The sequence below is a fragment of the Momordica charantia genome (genome assembly GCF_013281855.1).
Source record: "Momordica charantia cultivar OHB3-1 chromosome 9 unlocalized genomic scaffold, Mcharantia_2.0 BLBB01000009.1, whole genome shotgun sequence".
Taxonomy (NCBI): Eukaryota; Viridiplantae; Streptophyta; class Magnoliopsida; order Cucurbitales; family Cucurbitaceae; genus Momordica; species Momordica charantia.
This window is the reverse complement of record NW_028275167.1, coordinates 24,292,104-24,317,261: the sequence shown is the minus strand read 5'-3', so window position 1 is coordinate 24,317,261 and position 25,158 is coordinate 24,292,104. Positions and strand designations below refer to the sequence as shown.

Here is a 25,158-nt window from a genome sequence, read left to right as displayed (position 1 = left end):
AGATTAATTTATTCCTGCCAAACTTATTACTTAATCCTAATGAGGAGTATGAACTGAAACCTTGCTCTGTAAGTGTTGATATACCCTGCATCTCGATGAACAAAAAAAGTTGAAGAGTCAAATGATAATTGGAAAGATTTCATTGAAATTGCACAACTCCCAGAAGTTCAAATCTCCACCACACGTCTATTGAACTAAATCGAATATTGATTTATTCAACCACACTCCAATTGAACTAAAATGAACATTGATTTATTCTCCCTCGAGCAAGACTCGAAAGAAGGAAAAAATATTTATTATAAGAAGATAAAGCGAGATCAGATAGAACGAGCAGAAGACAGGGATTGGGCCAGGGAAGGAGCAGGCTCACCAGGTAAAGAGGTCGAAACCCCGCCACCCAGGCCGACCATAACCGACCTGGGGTCAGCGTCGAGCACTACTCTGTACCGACCAGGCCTCAACGTTGAGACCTTCTCAGCTTCTAGGAGTTCTCGGCCCCCCGATGGTTCTCTCCTGACCCCACGCAGCCCAATTTGGGTTTACCTTGTTTCCACCCTAGATTCGACATTGAACCCATTACGAAACGCACAAGTCCAAGAGTCCAGATCTCTTGGACATGTTAGGATTCAACTTCTATATATGAGGGTAAACCAAACCTTAGAGGTATGGCTGAATACCCTATTCTCTACACTTGATTACTCCGGTACTAACTTAAGCATCGGAGTCCGTGTGGCAAAAGCCACGTCGGTCCTAGCGCTATAAAGTTTTGCATGTCACATCGATCCCTTTTCAGATGTAGAAGATTTGTGCAAATTTGGAGGAATGATAAGAAGCCAAATTTCTACATCAACAATATTGAATGTGAGTACCACATTGTGTACCGCCTCTCAAACCTATGATTAAACCATAATTTTTAGTTTCTATGGTAGTTTCTCTCCCATATCTAATGGCTTATATCCACCCATCATTTTATTCGAACACTTACTCCCTAAATTTAAGTAACGGATCCCAAACTGTCAAAGTGAGTGTAGCTCAACGGTAGTGGGCATATACCTCTAACCATGAGGTTGTGAGTTTGATCCTCCATCCCCACATGTTGTACTAAAAAAAAGTAACGGATCTCAAACTAACCTCACAATCTCATTCCCACACATCCCTACCTTCCCTGAGTGGGAAACAAGAATAAAAAATAGCATTTGAGAACGTTACCAAACGGACTCTAAATCACCAAGTATGGGTCCACAACACACAGTAGAAGTCATCAATTCTTATCCTTGGTCTTATCATCTTACCATGTACTGTGGACATAAGGGCAACATGTTAGTAATTTTCAGCATAGTAAATGAACTTGTGGCTGGCCTTTATCTCCTTAAAAGTTGCAAAATTGTCGGGTAAGTTTCCATATTGATTCTAGAATTCACTTTTATCCACAAAAGGAAAGACCAAATTATAAATAGAATGACTATAAAATAAAAGATCCCTATGAATTTCTTATAGAAGCCATAAAAAAAAGGTTACTTCATACACGAGCAGGATTTCCGGCTCCAACAAGACGAGGTGCTTGACTAGGCTGTCCAAGCTTTGGCTGATCCTCCTAAACAAACAAACAAACGAAATAATGTAACGAGAATCAAAGGCTATTCCAGAGCACTACTGAATAAAATTTTAGACTCGACAAATATATCTCTACAGGAAAGTGAACAGGCTTAAACACAAATAAATGAGCCAATGAACAATAATGAGCATAGTTTAGATGCACTAAGTAATGTTAATCTTCTACATGAGCATCAATAATTCTCCAAATAGTTGGTTCGTCATTCGAATAAAATTTATACCTAATCCATATGAGCAGGAGCTTAACATGTCAAACTGAAAGAAATGATGAGATTCGGTAAGCAAAGAAAGAGTGGGCCTAGGTCAAACCGAAGAGGCCCAATTGAACAAAACAGTCAAACAAAGGTCAAGGGGACCCAAGTCACATGGGCCGGCCAGGGCTTGACCCCGACCCCTACTCGGCGCCGAGCAGGGCATGGGCAAATGGCTGGGGAATTCCTTCCTTCCTCTCCAATCAATTGAAGCGACCCAATCCAAGGATCCCCACGACTTCACAACTCCATCAACTATGGGCTAGACAACACGAGATCTCCAAGAAGATCCTAATGGAGAAACCGTTATAAATAGAACAATATGTTAAACCCTAGAGGTATGCTAAAAATATCCCTTATACTTGGTAAACGACTTCTTCGTTCCTGACTTAAGCATCGGAGCACATGTGACAGGAGTCACCGGTTTAGTACTGTTCAATTTTGCAGGTTATTCATACCATGATTATCGAGGTTTTGTGCGAATTTGGCGAGAATCCAGGAGGCCAAATTTCTGCATCAACAATTGGCGCCATATGTGAAGACGATAAAAAAGAACCATACAGTTAAGCAACATGAATTCAAGGGAAACTCCACAACGTTCTAACGAGGAGTGCCACCTAAGGAGAAAGTTGAATTTGGATGTCCCTCTATTAGAAGGGGTCGAGGGCGAGACGAGTCGAAAAGTTCCCGAGCAGATACCGATTGGCAAATCCCAGAATGTAGAGCCAATCAAGGTTCCAAGGCAACTAGAGGACAAGTTGGTCGCCCTATAGGAGAAATATGAGGGAATGTATCAGAACATAACCCTACTCCTCCAACAACTAGAGCAGCAGGAAGTGAGGCTACCTCCGCTCATCAGGGACCCACTGAAGGGCAAATCCTCGAAATTGGATGAGATCGAGGAGTTGACCAATAATGCTCAAAGCAAGCTGAAACTAGGAGGGAACGACAAACAGCGAACCAGAATCTTTGATCGATAGGTCAACAGCCGAGGTCTGTAATACATGATCGGGGCAAGGACTGTCAAGATGACCGAGCAGACCTCGAGTCTGTCGATCTTGACAAGGAAAAGCCACTGGATCAACCCAATCCGTCAGAGAAGCCTAAGTTAGAAATATAAGGGGTTCGATCTTGAGGAGATAATAGACCAGCCAGACTCTCCGTTTATGGAAGAGATAATGGGAGAGAAGGTTCCCTCGAAGTTTAAACTCCCAATCATAAAGCAACACGACCGTTCGATAGACCCGGTTGACCGCCTCGACGCATACCGCAAATGGATGGATATTTACGGCGTGGCAAAGGCAATTAGGTGTCGAGTTTTCTCCTTTACCTTAAACGGCTTGGCTCGGGTCTGGTTTCGACAACTGAAAAGATGGTCAATCTCAAGTTTACGTGGGTTGGTTTAATGAAGAAAAGCTACAAGTCGAGGGTTTGACCGATGCAGTGTCGCTTTTGGCTTTCATGTCCGGCGTAAAGGATGAACACCTAGCCTTCTTGTTTAGGAAGAAGACCCCAAGTACCTTCTCGGAGGCATTGAGCCATGCCCAAAAGTATATGAGTGCTAGGGAGTTTTTCATTTAAAACGAGATCCCGAGGGAAAACGTGCCGAGTAAAGCGTGAAGACTAGAGAAAAATAGCAGGGATCAAGATGGGAGAAAGTAGACAATAAACGGGATCGAACCAGCTAAAGGGATCCACCCAAAAAATTCGAGAAGTATACCCCGACAACGGTTCCGCTTTAACAAGTCTTAATGGAGATAAAAGGCTAGAGGTTGCTCAGATGGCCTGTAAAGATGAAAACGCCACAAAAAATAAAGAAGTGATGGATGATATTGCCTCCTCCACCGAGATCATGAATACACAACACAAGATTGTTTCGACCTCTGGGAAGAAGTGGAAGATCTCATTCAAAGGGGATACCTGAAATAATACGTAGAGGACCCTAAGGTGACCTCGGACAATGAGCACGATGACAAGTCCCCTGCCAGAGAAATAAGATCGATGTTGGGAGGCCCTGCAGAAAGAGAATCTGGCAGAAAAAGAAAAGCGTGTGCCCGAGAAGCAAGAACAAGCCTAAGTCAATATGAAATTTATCACACATTTCTTGCAGGGCAAGTCTCGAAGATCGAATTCTCTGAAGATGAGGTAACCTACCTCTTCCACCCACATAACGAGGCACTGGTCATCACTTAAAGATAGCCAACACAAAAGTGCATCAAATTTTGATAGATGGGGGCAGCTCGGCAGACAATATCTCTAGCAGCCTATAAAGCCATGGGGTTAGGAGATAGAATATTGAAGAATAGCCCAGTCCCGTTGGTAGGATTCAGTAGAGAGCGAGTCGTCCCATAAGGAAATATAGAGTTACCAGTAACGTTCGGTAGTGGAGTGAAAAGCATTACCAAAATGGTGGAGTTCCTGGTCGTTGACTATACTTCCTCCTACAATGCGATATTAGGAAGGCCAACTATACACATGCTGAAGGCGATACCTTCCACCTACCATCAGTCTATGAAATTTTCGATGCCAAGAGGTATAGGTGAACTTAAAGGAAAACAATGAGTATCGCGTGAATACTACTACACCTCGTTGAAGGGCAACAACAGAGGACAATAGAACCTCTATCTCAGGATTGCTGCTTAAACTTTTGTTTCTTAAATAGGCTTAGGTTGAATTTGCTGCATGGTTAAACCCTAAACCCTAAACCCTGCCTATCTGAAAGACAAACGTTTAAGCAGTAATGATTATCCTGAGATAGGGGTTCTATTGTCCTCTGTTGTTACTCTTCAACGAGGTGTAGTAGCATTCACGCGACACTCGTTGTTCCCCTTTAACGTCACCTATACCTCCTGGCGTCGGAAATTTCATAGACTGATGGTAGGTGGAAGGTATCGCCTTCATTATATGTATAGTTGGCCTTCCCAATATCACATTGTAGGAGGAAGAACAATCAACAACCAGGAACTCCACCATTTTGATAATACTTTTCACTCTAGTATCGAACGCTACTGTAACTCTATACTTCCTTTTAGGACGACCCGCTCTCCACTGAATCCTACCAACCTGGCTGGTCTATTCTTCAATGTCCTATCTCCTAACCTCATGGATTTATAGGCTATTAGGGATATTATGTCTACTGAGTTGCCTCCATCAATCAAAATCTGATGCACTTTTGTGTTAATTATCTTTAAAGTGATAACTAGTGCATCGTTATGTGGGTGAAAGAAGTGGGTTACCTAATCTTCTGAGAATTCGATCTTCGAGGCTTGTCTTGCAAGAAATGTGTGATAAATTTCATATTGACCTAGGCTCGTTCTAGCTTCTCGGGCACTCGCTTTTCTTTTTCTGCCAAATTCTCTTTCTACAGGGCCTCCCAACATCGTTTTTATTTCTCTGGCAGGGGACTTGTCATCGTGCTCATTTTTCGAGGTTGCCTTAGGGTCCTCTACGTATTCTTTGAGGTATCTCCTTCGAATGAGATCTTCCACTTCCTCCCTGAGGTCGAAATAATCTTGTGTCGTATGGTCATGATCTCGATGGAAGAGGCAATATCATCCCTTAATCCTTTTGTTGGGTCGCGCTTTCATCCTTTCAGGCCATTTGAGCAACTGGTCTTTTATCTTTATTAAGACTTGTTCAAGCGAAACCGTTGTCGAGGTAAATTTCTCGAATTTTTTGGGTGGATCCCTTTGGCTAGTTCGATCCCGTTTATTGTCTGCTTGCTCCCATCTTGATCCCTGCTGTCTTCCCTTGAGATCCCGTTTTGAATGAAAAACTTCCCAGCACTCATATACTTTTGGGCACGGCTCAATGCCTCCGAGAAGGTACTTGGGGTATTCTTCCCAAACAAGAATGTTAGGTGTTCATCCTTTACGCCAGACATGAAAGCCAGAAGCGACATTGCATCTGTCAAACCCTAGACCTGTAGCTTTTCTTCATTGAGGCTCTCTGTCGACCTTTGCTTTATAGTAAAGAGGTATGCCACTCGTCGGCTTCTATTTCGTCCTCCCACAAACTGAGTGACGAACGCCCTAGCCAATTCTTCGAAACTTAAGATTGACCCTCTTTTTAGTTGTCGAAACCAGACTCGAGTCGAGCCGTTCAAGGTAAAGGAGAAAATTTGATGCCTAATCGCCTTTGTCAGGCCGTAAATATCCATCTATTCGCAGTATGCGTCGAGGTGATCAACCAGGTCTACCGAACCGTCGTATTGCTTTATGATTGGGAGTTTAAACTTCGGAGGAACCTTCTCTCACATTATCTATTCCGTAAACGGAGAGTTTGCCTGGTTTATAAACTCCTCAAGATTGAACCTCTTCTCTTTCTGACTCAGCGGCTTCTATGACGGTTCAAGTCGATCTAGTGGATTTTCCTTGTCGAGATCAACAGGCCCGAGGTCTTCTCGATCATCTTGACGGTCCTTGCTCCCATTGTGTATTGCACACCTCAACTGTCTCGTGGTCGACTCTTGACCTAATCGACAAAAGATTCTGATTCACCGTTTGTCGTTCCCTCATAGTTTCAGCTTGCTTTGAGCATTATTGGTCGACTCCTCAACCTCGTCCAATTCAGTGGAATTTGCCCTTCCGCGGGTCTCTGATGAGCAGAGGTAGTCTCACTTCTTGCTGCTCCAATTGTTGGAGGAGTAAGGTTATGTTCTGATACATTCCCCCAACTTTCTCCTCTAGGGCGGCCAACTTGTCCTCTAGTTGCCTTAGAACCTCGATCAGCTATCCTCTACGTTCTGGGATTTACCGATCGGTCTCTCTTAGAACCTGCTTGAGAACTTGTCGACTGGTCTCGCCCTTGATCCTTTCTAATAGAGGGATATCCAAATTCAGGTTGCTCTTCGAGTGGCACTCCTCGTTAGAGCATCGTGGATTTCCCTATGAATTCATGTTGTTTGACTATACGATTTTTTTATCGTCTCCAAAGACGGCGCCAGTTGTTAATGCGGGAATTTGGCCTCCTGGGTTCTCGCCAAATTCGCAATAAACCTCGATAATCACGGGATAGATAACCTGCAAAACCGAACAACACTAAACCAATGTGACTCCTGTCACACGAGCTCCGATGCTGAAGTTAGGAGCGGAGAAGTCGTTTGCAGAGTATAAAGTATGTTTTTTAGCTTACCTCTGGGTTTAGCATGTTGCCCTATTTATAGGGGTTTTTCCATTAGGTTCTTCTTGGAGATCTCTCGTGCTAGACTTGTCTAGTCCACAGTTAATGGAGTTGTGGAGTCGTAGGGGCCCTTGGACTGAGGCACTTCAGTTGACAGGAGAGGAAGGAAAGAATTTCCCAACCATTTAAGCACTTGTTAATGAAAGATATAAAAAAAATAATAAACAAAAAAAAAACATAACAAACTCACTCTTCACTGACACTTTTGAGGTGACGTAAGTGTCAATATACCTTGCATATTGAAAAATACATAAAGTTGATTAGAGTCAAATCAAAATAAGATTTCATTGAAATTGCATAACTCCCGTAAGTTCAAATCTCCACCACACCCATATTGAACTAAAAAGAACATTTATTTATTCTCCCTCGAGAAAAAAATATTTGTTATAGGAAGATAAAGCGAGATCAGATAGAACGAGCAGAAGATAGAGGTTGGGCTAGGGAAGGAGCTGGTTTTCCAGGTAAAGAGGTCGAAACTCGACAACCTAGGCCAACCATAACAGACTTAGGGTCAACGTCGAACATTGCTCTGTGCCGACCAGGCCTCGACGTCGAGACCTTCTCAACACCGAGGAGTTCTCGACCTCAACCAAGAACCCTGATGGTTCTCTCCTAACCCCGCACACGACCAGACCTTCTCGACACCGAAGAGTTCTCTACCCCCAACCGAGAACCCCGATGGTCCTATCCTAACCTCGCGCAGTCTGATTCGAGTTTACCTTGTCTCAACCCTAGATTCGATATTGGACCCATTGCGAAACACACAAACCCAAGAGTCCAGATCTCCTTGGCACATTAAGATTCAACTTCTATTAATAGAAAGGTAAACGAAACCTTAGATGTATGCCTAAATATCCTCCTCTCTACACTTGATTACTCAAACATTGGAACCCGTGTGACAAAAGTCATATCGATCCTAACGACCATACGATATTGAATGTGACTACCACATTGTGTACTCACCATAATTTTTAGTTTCTTTGATAGTTCCTCTCCCACATCTAATGGCTTATATCCACCAATCGTTTTATTCCAACACCTACTCCCTAAATTTAAGTAGATCAAGAATAGCATTTCGAATGTAATTTTTTTAAAGGATAGAAATTGAGATTTAAAAGTTAATGACTCATTTGGTGAAGTTTACATTTCTTCATTTTTAATTAAAAAAAATGAATTATATAGCCTCAAAATCGATGAATTCAAATAAGATAAAACAGTCTTTTTATTTATGATTTGAAACAAATTGGAAGTAAGAACAAAAAAAATAAAAAGTTTGTTTTGATTGTTTGCAAAATTTGTATACAATTTGAGAATGTTCCCAAAAAAATGAGAAACAATAAACATAGTTGCAAAATGCTAAGATTCCTTGTAAAAATTAGAAACGAGAAATAAGAAACGAAAACGTTACTAAATGAACCCTAAATTACCACCAATTTCAGGTCCACAACACATGCGATTTCATCTCAAAACTAATTGACAATAAGGAGAGTAGCTCATATCTACTATAAATCATTATTAGATCCCTTTTCTTTTCAATGTAGGATCCTTAACCTCCTTAATCTTTATCATCTTACCATGTACTATGGACATAAGGGCAACATGTCAGTGATTTTCAGCACGAGAAACAGAATGTTGCACAGCCAATCCGAACAAGGAATTGAAAAGGAAAACAATGAAGTTACTCACTTGTGGCCTTTTATCTCCTTAAAAGTTGCAAAATTGTCGAGTAAGTTTCTATATTGATTCTAGAATTCACTTTCTTCCACAAAAGGAAGGACCGAATTATAAAGAGAATGACTATAAAACAAAGGATCCCTGCCAATTGCTTATAGAAGCCATATAAAAAAAGGTTACTTCATACACGAGCAAGATTTCCGGCTCCAACAGGACGAGGTGTTTGACCAGGCTGGCCAGGCTTTGGCTGATCCTCCTGAACAAACAAACACGAAATAATGTAACAAGAATCATAGGCTATTCCAGAGCACTGTTGAATAAAATTTTAGACTCAAAATAATATCATTAATATGTAACAAGTATATCTCTACTTGTAAGTAAACAGGCTTAAGCACAAATAAATGAGCCAATGAACAATAATGAGCATAGTTTAGATGCACTAAGTAATGTTAATCTTCTACATGAGCATCAATGGTTCTCCAAATAGTTGGTATCGTTATTCGAATCAAATTTGTACATAATCCAGATCAGTAGGAGCTTTAACATATCAAACTGAAAGAAATGTAGGGGAACCATTTGAACCAAATGATGTCTGATGGATAATTTTCTTGATACGTAGTATATAATAAGTATTTAATGCAAAAGTATCCTTCAAGTCTCCGTATATAATCATACAAATACTCTAACAGCAAACTCATCCTAAAATTTTGAGCTCATCAAAAGTGGATAAACAATTAAGTAGTAAATAAGGATAGACACATTATGATGCATTATAAATACGATTACTCCATTATGAATCAAAGCTATAGATGTTATGTAAAGAGGCCAACCCTGCGTCTAATGAAGCGCTGTGGTGGTTGCCGATTTCTTCTATCCGTACGAGAACGAACTCTCACAACATGTGAGTGAATGGCACAGGAAACACAGTACTGCATCTTAGCATAAAGCTTAGGGAGAGTATATTCTATACAGAAAACAAAAATCTATATCAGACAGTGAACAAAAACATCTTTGATACATGAAATCAAGCAACCACGAGACTAGCCGGGGTGGAGATAATAACTTACGATCATAGACACAGGCTTCTTGGACATCCCTAACAGCAGCCTGCTCCACAATGTTCCTTACCAAAAACCTCTTAATGGCCTTGTCCTATTCCCGTCAATCAAAACTCATGAAGTTAGATTTAATTCTCTCCCAAATTTTCGCTCAAATAAAACTGAGCTCCTCTGTCTCACGATTGACACTCAAATTTCTCTTTATCCAAGACTAATAGTGAGTTTAGGAATGCTGTTCGGAATTGCATGGTTAAAATTAACACTCTCCAAAGAAACCAAATCACTTTTATAAGTATTTCTAAATTAAATATGTAGCAGGGTATTAAACACCAAATGACATTTCTGTCGAGATTTCGTTTCCACGGTATTGGAAAAAGAATGTCAACATATGAAAAATATCAATAAAATATCATTATTGTCGACATAATATTAATATAATTCATTTTTTACTGTCGCAACGTCATCGTGAGGCGGAGTGGCCGACGTCATCCCTCAAAAACAGATCACTGAGCGTAGGGAAGGTGTTAGCACCCTACGACACCCGTTTGAAAACGGTACCACATCTGGCACACATAAAGACTTGAACTTTTAATATGGTTGTTAATACTCAAAGCTCTTGCCAGTGTGCAAAGCTCTTAGTATGCAATTTAAAATCGTTTTTTATAATATAAAATTTTTATTTTTTAATTTTGTTTAAAAAAAATAAACGAAAAAATTTATTTAAAAAGAAAAAAAAAAACTTTTATTTAATAAAAACAATGATAAAAAATGAGGCAATCAAAGACTTGAGCTTGTGTCATGTATGTCAATACACTAGTACATTGCCAATGTGATATTGCCTTAGGATACACATTATGCTCTTTTTTAAAATACAAATCTCTGTATTTTTTAATTTTATTTAAAAAAAAAGGAAAACAAACGTATAAACGAAAATTTAAATAAAAAGAAAACTCTTTATTTTGTATTCCTATAAAACTGTTTTATACAAAAAAAATAAAAATAAAAATACGATCGATTCGCTAAACATTCGACGATTCGAGATGAGCTAATCTTATTTAAACAAACTTATTTAAAATATCTTATTCAAAATTTTCAAATCTTAAATAACAAATCTTCTAAAAACAAACTTTACATACGTATGATTTTAGATTTATTAACTTTAAAACAAAATTTATTTAAAAAAAAAAGAATCAATATTCTTTTATTTAAAAATAAAGGGAGAAACCGATTAAAAAAATGCAAGAGGAAATGGAAAGAGACAGAGAGGACGTGAATTGAGACTGCCATTAGACCATCACGGAGAATCTCTATTTCTCTGTTAAACGGGGTGAAAACTCAATAATTCGTCCCACTATAAAACTTGTGTATTCTATTGACAAAATCAGGGATTCATGCTCTCCCCCATCCCCGTTTATCATCCACTTGGGACAAGAGAAAAGAAAGGAAAAAAAAAAAACTTTCATAGTTGACTGATGTAATCGAAATAGGGTGAGATGATTGAACTTACCATGTATGAATTGGAATTTGAGGAGATTTCGACAATGAGAGTGAAGTAAAGTCTGACGCCCAGGCAAATTCTCAAACTTGTGTGATGCGCAAGAAAATTTGAATTTTTAAAGCAATTTCTATGAGATTTGTGCTGCCCCTGCTCTCACGTTGTCTTCTCTGTGTGTCAGTTCCCTTTCCCCTCCTTAAATAAGCAAAAATGTAACGGTAACAATGGGGAGGGTCAAAATTGAAGAGAGAAAAAAAGAGGAAAATAACGGAGAAAAGGCCACGTTATAGTAGTTTTGACGAGTAAAACAGAATCAGTTTTATTAAAAAAAAATTTTTTTTTTTTAAATTTAAACAAATCTTTTTATTTACTTAAAATCAAATCTTATTTATTTATTTATTTTAATAATAAATCAAATTCTTTTAAAACAAAATCTATTATTAAATTTAATTAAAACCTTACCTTAAAAATAATAACGTAAAATATGTTATTTTTAATGAAAACAAATAAAATTTTATAATATAAAATATTAATATTAATGTTAATAATAAATAAATAAAATAATAAAATTTGAGCCGGATCAAATACGGTGTCAACAGCTTGCCCCCTTTGTGTATCCTTGCAGAACTAAAAGGGTAGACAAAGGAAAAAAGACAAAGTATTTGGGAGGCAAAAATTTTTTATTAAAGAAACAGACCCAGCTTGACATTAGGCGGGATCTCGAACATGCAAAAGACCTGTACTTGATATAAGCCTTAACCTCGATCTTGGATCAGGTTTAATTTAAACAGTGCAACGGACCTCGCTTTAACAACAGGCTTCGACCTCGACTTGGATCGGGTTCGATTTAACCAAAGGATAAAATGCAACGAACCTGGCTTTAACAATAGGCTTCGACCTCGACTTGGATCGGGTTCGATTTAACCGAAGGATAAAATGCAACGGACCTGGCTTTAACAACACGCTTCGACCTCGACTTGGATCGGGTTCGATTTAACCGAATGATAAAATGCAACGGACCTGGCTTTAACAACAGGCTTCGATATCGACTTGGATCGGGTTCGATTTAACCGAACGATAAAATGCAACGGACCTGGCTATAACAACAGGCTTTGACCTCGACTTGGATCGGGTTCGATTTAACCGAATGATAAAATGCAACGGACCTGGCTATAACAACAGGCTTCGACCTCGACTTGGATCGGGTTCGATTTAACCGAATGATAAAATGCAACGGACCTGGCTTTAACAACACGCTTCGACCTCGACTTGGATCGGGTTCAATTTAACCGAATGATAAAATGCAAACGGACCTGGCTTTAACAACAGGCTTCGACCTCGACTTGGATCGGGTTCGATTTAACCGAATAATAAAATGCGACGGACCTGGCTTTAACAACAGGCTTCGACCTCGACTTGGATCGGGTTCGATTTAACCGAATGATAAAATGCAATGGACATGACTTTAACAACAGGCTTCGACCTCGACTTGGATCGGGTTCGATTTAACCGAATGAAAAAATGCAACGGACCTGGCTATTATAACAGGCTTCGACCTCGACTTGGATCGGGTTCAATTTAACCGAATGATAAAATGCAAACGGACCTGGCTTTAACAACAGGCTTCGACCTCGACTTGGATCGGGTTCGATTTAACCGAATGATAAAATGCAATGGACATGACTTTAACAACAGGCTTCGACCTCGACTTGGATCGGGTTCGATTTAACCGAATGAAAAAATGCAACGGACCTGGCTATTATAACAGGCTTCGACCTCGACTTGGATCGGGTTCGATTTAACCGAATGATAAAATGCAAACGGACCTGGCTTTAACAACAGGCTTCGACCTCGACTTGGATCGGGTTCGATTTAACCGAATAATAAAATGCGACGGACCTGGCTTTAACAACAGGCTTCGACCTCGACATGGATCGGGTTCGATTTAACAGAATGATAAAATGCAACGGACCTGGCTTTAACAACAGGCTTCGACCTCGACTTGGATCGGGTTCGATTTAACCGAATGATAAAATGCAAACGGACCTGGTGATGGAGAAAATACATACATCCGCAGCGGAAGTGAGCAAGAATCGAAATAACAATCTAGATGCATAATACAACCTAGGATTAAACATGCATGATCATACATTATGATGCTTAGAGATAAGTAGAGAAAAATACAAACCTTTGTAGCTTTTCAAAAATCTTCAAATAGCTCCAATGAAGGACCACCAAGAGATCTTCCTAGCTATTCTCAAGGCTTGGAATAGAGTGGTGGGACTCTTTTTAGAGAAGGAAAAAATTAGAGAAAAGTGGAGCTAAAAGGAGTTATGTAAGCTTTTGGAAAACACATCAAATGGCCAAAGGTTCCAAGAGATATTGATGTTTGAACAAAAGCCTTCTTAAATATGCAAATTACATGCAACTCTTGCATGTCAAAGTTTACCAAAAGCTTACAACACATATTCCACTCATGCATGGCATGACTAAGTGTCAAAATGCATGTCTAAGTTCACCAAAAGCTTACAACACACATTCCACTCATTCATGGCATGGCTAAGTGTCAAAATGCATGTCTAAGTTCACCAAAAGCTTACAACACACATTTCACTCATGCATGACATGACTAAGTATCAAAATGCATGTTTAAGTTCACAAAAAACTTACAACACACATTCCACTTATGCATGCATGGCTAAGTGTCAAAAAGTGAATTTTTGAGATTATTTAAATGTTCCACTCAACAAGTTAGTGGAATTTTCCACCAACTTGGTTAAAAACATTATTTTAATCTACTTTAGTCAACTTTTGACTTTCTCTGGTAAAAGTCAACTATTTGACTTTTTCCAAAATCCGATGTTTGATGAAATCCATGCCTCCGATTATGAATCTGCATTCATAATTTTAATATTTAAATTCTATTTAAATATTTTGTCCAAATTTTTCAAATTGATATCATATATCAATTACTTAATCATATCTCATATGATTAACCTAATTCGTACGATTTGAATTATTCCTTCAAATTATTCCAAGTTTATTCCTATATGAGCTAGCTAGGGGACCTTATGGACCTACAGATCATGAGCTCCAACGATCCGAGATTAACCGGTTAAACTCTTTAACCTAGTTAACCAACAATCGTTAACTACGCGGTCACTCCACTAAAGCCCGTAGCTGCACTCTCCTCACTGTAGATATATTATGTCCATTTGATATAACCATGATCGGTAAGTCGACCCTTCACAGGTTGTTCGTAATTACAGCTGGGTCAAAATACCGCTTTACCCTTGTAATTACCTTTTGTTTCTTAAGTCCCACTAATCCTCTGATGAACAATGATTTGTAGTCCAACTATCAAATCAAAAAATCCTCTCAAATCTTTTGATGAGGGTGGCGCCAATTGTTCAAGACCTGGATTCAGCCTTTAAGAGAACAACCTTTCTACTATCCCAAAATTGGGTAGAAGTGAATTCCTTCTTGCACCCTATGTCCCTAACTATCTACCGGGTCTTACCCCTGAAATGGGAGGCTTATTGAGCCAGCGCTGTTGAGCTGCTCTCACCCATGCAGATCTAAGGATAATCCCGAGTAAACAGAAGTTCATAGTTAGCTCAGGATTAAGATCGAGTTACCTAGGCCATCAAAGTTGAGATAATCAGTTTCAAACAGTAAACGGTGTTATAAAGTAAAAGTGACTATCTCATGGTCCGGTCTTATGCAAACTCTTTGCACGGGACACCCCCACTCGCATGTCTTCACATGAACGAATTAGGATCACATCGTTTGTACTAGCTACAAAGTGGATCGCATCCATAGTGTCCCCAGAATAAGGCGCCCAACTTTATTCCTATACTATAGACCATTTAGACTGTTAACTCAAACTTTATCCATATTTATGTCTCTTACATAGAGTTTGAGTCTCAGATAACAATCTAGGATCCTTTATTTTATTGGATTTAGATATAGTAAGAACATTTTATTGGATCAATAACTACTTATTGATTAAAACCTTCAATAACAACTCTATTGAATGATAAAAGTATATCTGTCATTTTCAAACTATGAGTTTTAGGACATAAAACCCAACACCTGGCTTAACAACAGGCTTCGCCCTCGACTTGGATCGGGTTCGATTTAACCGAATAATAAAATGCGACGGACCTGGCTTTAACAACAGGCTTCGACCTCGACTTGGATCGGGTTCAATTTAACCGAATGATAAAATGCAACGGACCTGGCTTTAACAACAGGCTTCGACCTCGACTTGGATCGGGTTCGATTTAACCGAAAGGTAAAATGTAACGGACCTGGCTTTAACAACAGGCTTCGACCTCGACTTGGATCGGGTTCGATTTAACCGAAGATAAATATTTGATCACAAAAGATTACCAAGCTTACAAGCTCGGCTTGGACGGAATTATGACCTTAAGGATGAGATGAAATGTGTTGAGCAAGAGACCTGCAAAAGAATATACTCCGACGCTCAAGTAAAAAAGAATCCGAGCTGTATTTGAGAGAAAATACAACGTTTGCGTACTTGGGATAGAGGTTTCTATATATCGACAAGGTCTCCGATAGAATTCTCGACAAGGTCTCTGACGGCTCTTTAAGGTAAGCGTGAATCACGACATGCTATCGTGGAGTTTGTCGGAATATGAGGCTAAGCGAGACACATCTAGGTGAGTTCAAACAAATAATGGGAACGAGACCAAAGGAGATCTTTGTTGGCTCGGCCATAACAGGCGTTGGCTCGGTAGACAGTGGAAGTACCGAGGTGGTAAAACTTTTCTCTTCTAATAAGGATATGCCACCTAAGTGTAGGGTTTAAAGTTTCTTTTAAACTTGCTAAGTGCATGAGATATGCACTTGACACATGACAATAAGACTAACACCACGTGTTCATGCTAATGCGAACTTCCAATGGCAATATGGAGTACTTATCGTAGCGAAATTCTGACTTCGAAGTGAGAGGTTAGACAATCCAATTCATCCTAACAAACCAATACTACACTACGTAAGCACCTGTGCAGGTGAGGCGCTGGTCCGTCCTAGAAACGCTCGTAGCGACGTGAGGAGTCAATGACTAGAATGCCTAAAGATCATAAAGTATGAGATAGGAATGGATGCGGTGGAAAACTGTACTTATATTAAATTGCATCCCTTTGTATAAAGAGCTCCTGCCAGAAGTAGCTAATGAAGATTGGGTACCCTGTCGCTGACAATTGAGTGTGACCTATCAACTAGCTCTAACTCTCCCTGGGAAGCTGTTGCGCGACCTCTAATGCGACTATCTTATGATGGATGGGTGTATCTACAACTGTGTATTGCCCCAATGTCATGAATAATGCTCCATTTTATTTTACATTTATTTTTATCACTTGAAAAGGTGTGACATCATATGATCTGTTTTTTATTTAGCTTAACCAATGATTTGATCTTCAATGCATGATGCCATCATGTATATGCTTATTGAAAGCTAGAATGCAACATGTATGCATGATACTAATTTTTGTTTTGAGAATGAAATGTGATTATGAATGCACAATGCATGATACTTAAAATTTCATAATCTAACCATGATATGAAAACTTTTTTTTTTTAAAGAATATGTATGCAAGTGATGTGAATGCATGATTTGTGAAAATATGGTTGAGAGAACAAGAAGTTTTTCCATATTTTGCAAAGATATTACTTTTTTGTATACTCTCATCCTTCTTATTAGCAATGATTTAGCAAAGAATCAAAAGAGAAAAGGTAATGTCAAAATGGAGGAAACCTGCCAACTCTTTTTCACTTTTCATTTTTCTTTTTCTTTTGTTCCTTTTTTTTTATGAATGCCTTAACCTGATAAAAGATATACACATAAAGGTAATTTCTCAACCATATCAGGTTTGGTAGGGATGATTTTGTAAAGGTATCTCATGTGCCAATTTAGAGAACAATCAAAGGTAACTCATAGCATTGTACATCTTGTTTGATTAAACTGCTTCATAAACTCAACCTTATAATTGACAAGAAAAAGATCGGTTACAAAAAAAATTAATTTAACATTAGGAGTAATGGAGGATAGAAATCATGATTTTGCAATAAAGCTTGACAATGAATAAAAGTTAGCAGGCTTCTTTTTTAAAGAAAAGGAAACCAAGAATTCATGGATATTTTGTCAAATCTCTGGAACAATAAGAGATTGAAATATATTTTTAAAAGCTTGGGTGAGAGATTACAGTAGGATCAAATGAATAGAAGAGTAGAAATGACCCAATTTCTTTGGACAAATAACTTTGAGAATTGGTTGCGTAACTCCCCAAGAGTTTATCTCATGTACCTCACTCCTTCTTTGAGCTTAGCTGGAGAAATTTGATGAAATCATCTTTCTAACCACATGTTATTCTTCACGGAAATGTTTTTGTGGTCCACTTTGAAGGTAAAAATCTTTTTAGCATTAGCTCTGAAGTGTCGTTCTTCACGGCAATATTGTTGCAGTCTACTTATTGAATGTAAATGACTGCTCCTTTTAGCCTTCAATTTAAAAATGAAGTTCTGTATGGAATGTTGTATAATAACCCACTTTGTGCAGTGAAGAACCTTCAAAATTGAAAGATTTCGTGCGAGAGAAATGAGATCTCCTCAGTCTGAAGATGGCCTTTGTCTCATGACCCTGCCCCAGCTTGCAAATGATAGTTTTGCCCCAATGTAGTAGATGACGACTTTTGCCCCAATATAGTAATGATTAAATTTGCCCTAGTGTGGAGATTTGCAAAAAAGACCTTGAAGCCTTTGAAATTGTTGTTGTAGATTTCTGTTGATTGCCCCAGTCATTGAACTAAAATAGAGTGCAATCATACATAAAAATGCATAGTCGCCTCTACTGCTATTCCAAATTATGTCTTTGCTACTGCTCTAGTAAAAATTGCTCTCAGACGAAACTCATCAAAGGAGACTGAGATCTTGAGACTATTTGTCAGGTCGCTAACTTCCCAATTCTCAAAATCACTATCCTCGGTCTTGGAATCACTTTTTACTCAAAAGAAGAAAGTAGACGAAGGATTAAGATAGGAGAACAATAGAAAGGGAAAGAAGGAAGTCAGACTAGGGAAATTTTGAGCAACTTCAAGTACAAATTCATGAAGCGGTCAATCATAAGAGCCCAATGTTATTTTATTACTTTCAAAGTTCTCACGGCAACAATAGGAGGATAATTTTTACATTTGTCACGCAATTAGATGTGGCAGGCTTAGTAAAAAGCTTTTATGGTGAATTGGATAAAATGGTATGTGATGAACTGAGCAAAGGATCTTTTGCAGTAAATGGTCAACTCTCAATGTTGATCTTATTTATCATATATCGGTAGGCTAGGCTCAAGGTAGATTAGGCTTAAAACAGACTAAACTCAAGGTTTTATAAGGGGTGAGTAATTTTGGATTCTCACCTGAAAAAGGCATCATTGTCCCAGTACGATGGTTTACTGGTTTGCACATGAGAAGAAATACGGAGGCTAACATAAAGCTGCTTTGGGTTAAGATTTAGCCCGAGAACGAAGCTTGAGTTTTGAAAAAAAATTATATCTCGTTGAAAACTTTGATTTTTCATTTTTTTTTAATTTCCGTTTTTCACCTTTATTTTTTTATTTTTTGTCTTTTTTTGTTTTGTTTCCTCAAAGTGACTTACTATAGTTGGTTTATGATTCTTGCTAAGGTCTCCACTAACAAGAATTATAAGAGTAGACCATATAAAAAAAATATCATTGAAAATCTCAAATCATGTAGTTTTTATTGAGAGCATTTTCAAAGAAAACTATTTTTTTCCACCAATGATATGATATGAGTGATGCATGAGTGAATGTATGACTTTGATTTTTTTTTTTTAAGAAAAATAGCTCAATTTCCACATACTCACATTCTTTTTTACAAGTACTTAGTTAAATCATGGGTGACTAAAGCTTCATTGTCGTTTTAACACTAGCAAGCAATCTCAAAGATGACTTCAAATAAGAAATAGACTTTATTGATAGTGGGAAAATATTAAATCCACATTGATAGTCTCGTGAACTCATGATTCTAATGCTTCATGTGTGAACCATCTTCCTTTGAAAACTTTAGCCATCCCGTCTTCATTAGAACCTCCACTTTATGCTTTAGTGAAGTACAGTTTTCAGTTGAATGACCTACAGCTCCTGCATGGTAATCACAGCGGACTTGCGGGTCGTACCACTTTGGATAAGGTGGTCGTAATGGCTCTACGGGTACGGGAGCTAATAGATTACCTTGAAATAATTGGGATAACAACTCGGTATAGGATATTGGGATCGAATGAAAGCTCTCTCGCTTTAGTTGTCTCCGACTACTATGATTGTCAGGTATGTTTGTGGATCATCCTACAGAGTCAATGAGTTTATGGGTACCGTAGAAAGACTGTATGCCACAAATCCTTGTTGGTACTTCCCCTTGCGCTTCAAAACTACTGCCTGAACTTTATTTTTCCTTTTAAAAGAGCTTCTAATCGTTTCAAGGTGTGGCTCTTTATTAATTAAAGGCACTGGCGGTTGTTCTGTTGTTTTTCCCCATCGAACATATTCTTTCCCTGTAGTTTCTTCAGCATTTCTATTGGTAGCATTTTCTCTTTCTTTACCTTTTAAATTAGCCTTTGATGTTTGACCATCTTGGAATGCAAACTCAACCTGACAGATTGTAGGAGCTTATTGGCCTTTCTTGGAAAGCTGAGTGTCATGTGACGAACTGTGTTGGGGGAATCCATCTGTTGATTGACAAAGAGGTGGATCGACCCTAGGTGATGAATTATTACGAGGTTCGACTAAATTGTTAGGTTGAGAAGTATCCCCAATTGTAACAATATTCTTTAAGACATTTAAAATTTCCATGACTTGCTCTTGAATATTATCGATGTCTTGTCTCATCTTCTTTAGCTCTACATTCTGCACCTCCATGACTTGTTCTTGAATCTCGTCTCTTATTTTCTTTAGCTCAATATTCAATTCTTCGATGACTCGATCGTGGATTTCGTCTCTAATTTTCTTTAGCTCAGCATTAAATTCTTCCATGTTATGCTGCTTTATGTACCTTGTATATAAAGAATAGTAAATATGTGGTTCTTGAGCTATTTTTCTAAGAGTTCGTGTTAATTATGATGTAATGGAGAATGCACAGATTTTGATTTTTTTAAGATATAAATTGATATGCATGTGACGATTTTATGCAAATGTTGGATATAAATTAGGGGAAAATTTTGAAATGATTATGAACATGTGAAATGATGCATGCATAAGATGATATAGAGGTTTTTTAGTGATGCGTGAGAACGATGGACATGTAAAATGATAAATGCGAGATATATTCTTTTAATTTTTTGACCTATGAGACATGATGCATGCGAAAGACATAGAGTTTTTTTTTGTTTAATTTTCCTTACGGGGAAAAAAACTTATTTAAATGTGCTACAAATTGCTCCAAGAATATGATAAAAAAACCTCATCCTAAGAGAGAGAGACATGAATATGTACATAAAATTAAAGTCTAGGGTTAAAAAACCAAACTCCTAAGTTTTGGATAGAAGCGAATAAATTTAAAAGTTTTTTTTGTGGGCCTACATAGGGACATTTAAAATCCCTTTGAAAGGCAACACTTCTAACCAAAACTTAAACAAATAGCTAGGAAGAAGTAAGGTAAATTATTTTTTATTCTTTTCCTTTATTTTTTAAAAGAGTGGTTCATTTAAAGCTTTATGGTTAAAACTTCAAATCAACCCTAAATTTTTTATTAAAACAAACAAAATGCTATGAATAACATAACAACCGACATAAATATAATATGAATATGATGTGAAATTATGTACTAATGCATCCTAAAGGATAATGGCCCCCAAATTTTCCATATGCTTTGGCAGTATGGTCGACTTGAGTGGAGAATTTCATGCGCCTGCACGGGAACCGCAATTCCACGAAGGTCGCACTACTCAGTCTCCGATCTAATCCTAAAAGGTAAAGCCCGGGTAGGAGGCTTGTGAATGTGTGTGAGATGCATGATGATGCAAAATAAAATAATAATACAATTAAATGAAGAAAAAAAACAAACAAAAAAATGAACCCAAAAACATATTACAATAGGATAATAAATGACAAAATAAATGACTTGACTCTCAAATGTCCCCAGCGGAGTCGCCAAGCTGTCGCAACGTCATCGCGACGCGGAGTGGCCGACGTCATCCCTTGAAGGGTCTCTTTCGAGATAAGGGTTTGGAGTCGCCACCAATCATCTACGAGGTGTGATTGGTCACCTAAAAATAAAAACAAGGTCTGCAAAAACAGATCATTGGTTCGGGAGTCGACTGAGCATAGGGAATGTGTTAGCACCCTACGACACCCGTTTGAAAACGGTACCACATTTTGTCAAAAATTATCCCATTATGTTATTTGGTCCAAAAAAAAATACTTTTCTTATTTTAAATGTCGCATATTATATTAATTCACATTTTATTATAAAATATGAATTAATAGATATGAGTTGCACGAAAGCCGACACCTCGAGAATATTGGAAGGCACACATAAAGACTTGAACTTTTAATATGGTTGTTAATACCCAAAGCTCTTGCCAATGTGCAAAGACCTTAGTATGCAATTTAAAATCGTTTTTTATAATATAAAATTTTTATTTTTTAATTTTGTTTAAAAAAATAAACGAAAAAATTTATTTAAAAAGAAAAAAAAACTTTTATTTAATAAAAACAATGATAAAAAATGAGGCAATCAAAGACTTGAACTTGTGTCATGTATGTCAATACCCTAGTGCATTGCCAATGTGATATTGCCTTAAGATACACATTATGCTCTTTTTTAAAATACAAACCTTTGTATTTTTTAATTTTATTTAAAAAAAAAGGAAAACAAAAGTATAAACGAAAATTTAAATAGAAAGAAAACTCTTTATTTTGTATTCCTATAAAACTGTTTTATACAAAAAAAAATAAAAATAAAAATAAAAAATCTTATTTAAACAAACTTATTTAAAATATCTTATTCAAAATTTTCAAATCTTAAATGACAAATCTTCTAAAAACAAACTTTACATACGTATGATTTTAGATTTATTAACTTTAAAACAAAATTTATTTAAAAAAAAAGAATCAATATTCTTTTTAAATAAAGGGAGAAACCGATTAAAAAAATGCAAGAGGAAATGGAAAGAGACAGAGAGGACGTGAATTGAGACTGCCATTAGACCATCACGGAGAATCTCTATTTCTCTGTTAAAGGGGGTGAAAACTCAATAATTCGTCCCACTATAAAACTTGTGTATTCTATTGCCAAAATCAGGGATTCATGCTCTCCCCCATCCTCGTTTATGATCCACTTGGGACAAGAGAAAAGAAAGGAAAAAAAAAACTTTCATAGTTGACTGATGTAATCGAAATAGGGTGAGATGATTGAACTTACCATGTATGAATTGGAATTTGAGGAGATTTCGACAATGAGAGTGAAGTAAAGTCAGATTTGACGCCCAGGCAAATTCTCAAACTTGTGTGATGCGCAAGGAAATTTGAATTTTTAAAGCCAATTTCTATGAGATTTGTGCTACCCCTGCTCTCACGTTGTCTTCGTGTCAGTTCCCTTTCCCCTCCTTAAATAAGTAAAAATGTAACGGTAACAATGGGGAGGGTCAAAATTGAAGAGAGAAAAAAAAGGGAAGATAACGGAGAAAAGGCCACGTTATAGTAGTTTTGACGAGTAAAACAGAATCAGTTTTATTAAAAAAAAAACCTTTTTTTTTTTAATTTAAACAAATCTTTTTATTTACTTAAAATAAAATCTTATTTATTTATTTATTTTAATAATAAATCAAATTCTTTTAAAACAAAACCTATTTTTAAATTTAATTAAAACCTTACCTTAAAAATAATAACATAAAATATGTTATTTTGAATGAAAACAAATAAAATTTTATAATATAAAATATTAATATTAATGTTAATAATAAATAAATAAAATAATAAAATTTGAGCCGGACCAAATACGGTGTCAACATTTACCTTATTTATAAATGATGAAATATTAATGTGTTAATTTAAATATTTTTTACAAATTTTGTATTTTTATAACGTTTTTAGAAATATATATTAATATTTGCATGAAATTGATAACTCGACTTTTCTATCGACGTTGAAATTTAGACATTCGTATTTAAAAGCTTGATATATAACAAAATAACATTGATATAAAACTAGAAAGCTACACATACAGAAGGTAAGGCAAAACACAGAAACCATCTCAAAAAAAACAAAATAATACAAAATTCAAGATTAAAGCCGCAGAACTCGGTAGACACGAATCCGTTTGTCTCGCTCGCAGTTGCAACATCGATACTTGCACTAAAGCATAAAAAAAACTAAATAAACACAAAAAGGACCAATTTCCGCAGCGGCCATTAAAGATGTGTGAAAGCAAAACAGTAATTGTAATACCTTGGGGCAGCATTTGCCGCAGTTGGAGCAGCGGATAAACTTGACGTGTCCACGGCCGTGCTTGTTACGTCCGCCATTCCTGCGCTTGAAAGTCTGGAAGAACCAGAGGCAGAAAGTATGAATGGAGAAGGAATTATAAGGAGAACACACAGAGAATAAAGACAATGGTGAGAGATCTAACCATAGTTTCGAAGCCGTGGATCTTGTTTCAGAATAAATAGAATAGAGCCGATTAGGGCTTTGAGGGCAAATGCTGCAGTGAAGAGTGAAGAGTGAAGAGTTCAAAGAATTGTAGCGGTGAAACTTTTATATATTGATTTACAAATTTGGTCAATTTGCTCCCAATAAATTTTTAAATTTAAATTTTATTCCTTATAATTTTGGTTCAGTCCGTTGGGTTATAAAAGTTTCAATTTAATACTTTTAGTACAACTTCAAAAATCGTATCCGGTAATACGATATTCAAGATTCTAATTTCCATGAAAACATCCAAGAATCAATTTTATAGAAATATCCATGAAAATATCAATAAAATTTTATTTTAAAAAATATATCATAAAAAATATTTAAATTAGCAAATAAGTATTTCAATTTTTTTAATAAGTTAAAAGTTACTAAGATATTAATATTATATTCATATTAGCGATATTTTATTTCTATTTCGTCGATTTTTTATTTAATACTATAGAAATATTGATTCACCCTATAGAAATGTCGAAAGAAGTTAAATACCCTCTTGATAAAAAAAAATTACAAAAATTTGGCAATAAGATGATGTTTTCTATTTAACTAATTGTGGCCAATTTACGATTTAGCTATTTTAATTCAAACTTCAAATAATGAATGGTTTGAACTAAACTCAATGATCAAATTGAACCTTTTAAAACAATGGGGCAAACTTAAAATTGAACTCAAATTATAAGGATTAAATTAAAACTTCTGAAATCATGAAGGCCAAATTAAAATTATACCCAAATCAGAGTACCAAATCTGGATTTTACTAAGAATTTAATAAGATAGGAAAAGGAATATATAAATATTAATATATACGCAGTGGCGAAAGGGTTTTAAAATTCGGTAAATTTGATCCCTATAATTATAAAGTTTCAATTTTAGTTCCTCTAATTTAAGCTTATTTTCAAGTCATAGGACGAATTTGAAATTGAATCAAAATTATAGGTACTAAATTGAAACTTTTAAATTATGTGAACCAAATTTATAATTTAACCAAGATTTTTTTAGTACAACAATATATGAGAGTGCGAATTCGAACACACGACATTTTGGTCAAAGTTACATCCCTGAGTCGAGCTTAGTTTTGCAATTCAACATTAGAAGAAAAGAAATATATAAATTTCTTTTTTTTTCCCCCTTGATATCATATATCAATTTCTTGAGAAAAGGAAA

General features: G+C 36.8%; 1 protein-coding gene across 4 annotated transcripts; it reads right to left on the bottom strand.

Annotated features, from left to right (window-relative positions):
- Positions 1 to 767: 767 nt before the first annotated feature.
- Positions 768 to 24,058, bottom strand: LOC111015877 (small ribosomal subunit protein eS26x). 4 transcript variants are annotated; one of them, XM_088118137.1, is made up of 8 exons: positions 23,933 to 24,058; positions 23,752 to 23,844; positions 9,788 to 9,872; positions 9,551 to 9,684; positions 8,908 to 8,976; positions 1,526 to 1,594; positions 1,349 to 1,420; positions 768 to 1,287 (listed from the first exon to the last, which is right to left on the bottom strand). In XM_088118137.1, the coding sequence occupies exons 1-7, from the start codon at positions 23,933 to 23,935 to the stop codon at positions 1,418 to 1,420; spliced, it is 456 nt and encodes a 151-aa protein (XP_087974263.1). In that variant the 5' UTR covers positions 23,936 to 24,058; the 3' UTR covers positions 768 to 1,287; positions 1,349 to 1,417. The 4 variants fall into 4 exon arrangements, with proteins under 4 accessions (XP_087974263.1, XP_087974265.1, XP_087974262.1 ...); XM_088118139.1 differs by lacking the exons at positions 768 to 1,287; positions 23,752 to 23,844; positions 23,933 to 24,058 and adding exons at positions 11,286 to 11,468; positions 12,587 to 13,319; positions 13,462 to 13,637 and having other exon boundaries at positions 1,349 to 1,594; XM_088118136.1 differs by lacking the exon at positions 768 to 1,287 and having other exon boundaries at positions 1,349 to 1,594.
- Between the last annotated feature and the right edge of the window lie 1,100 nt (positions 24,059 to 25,158).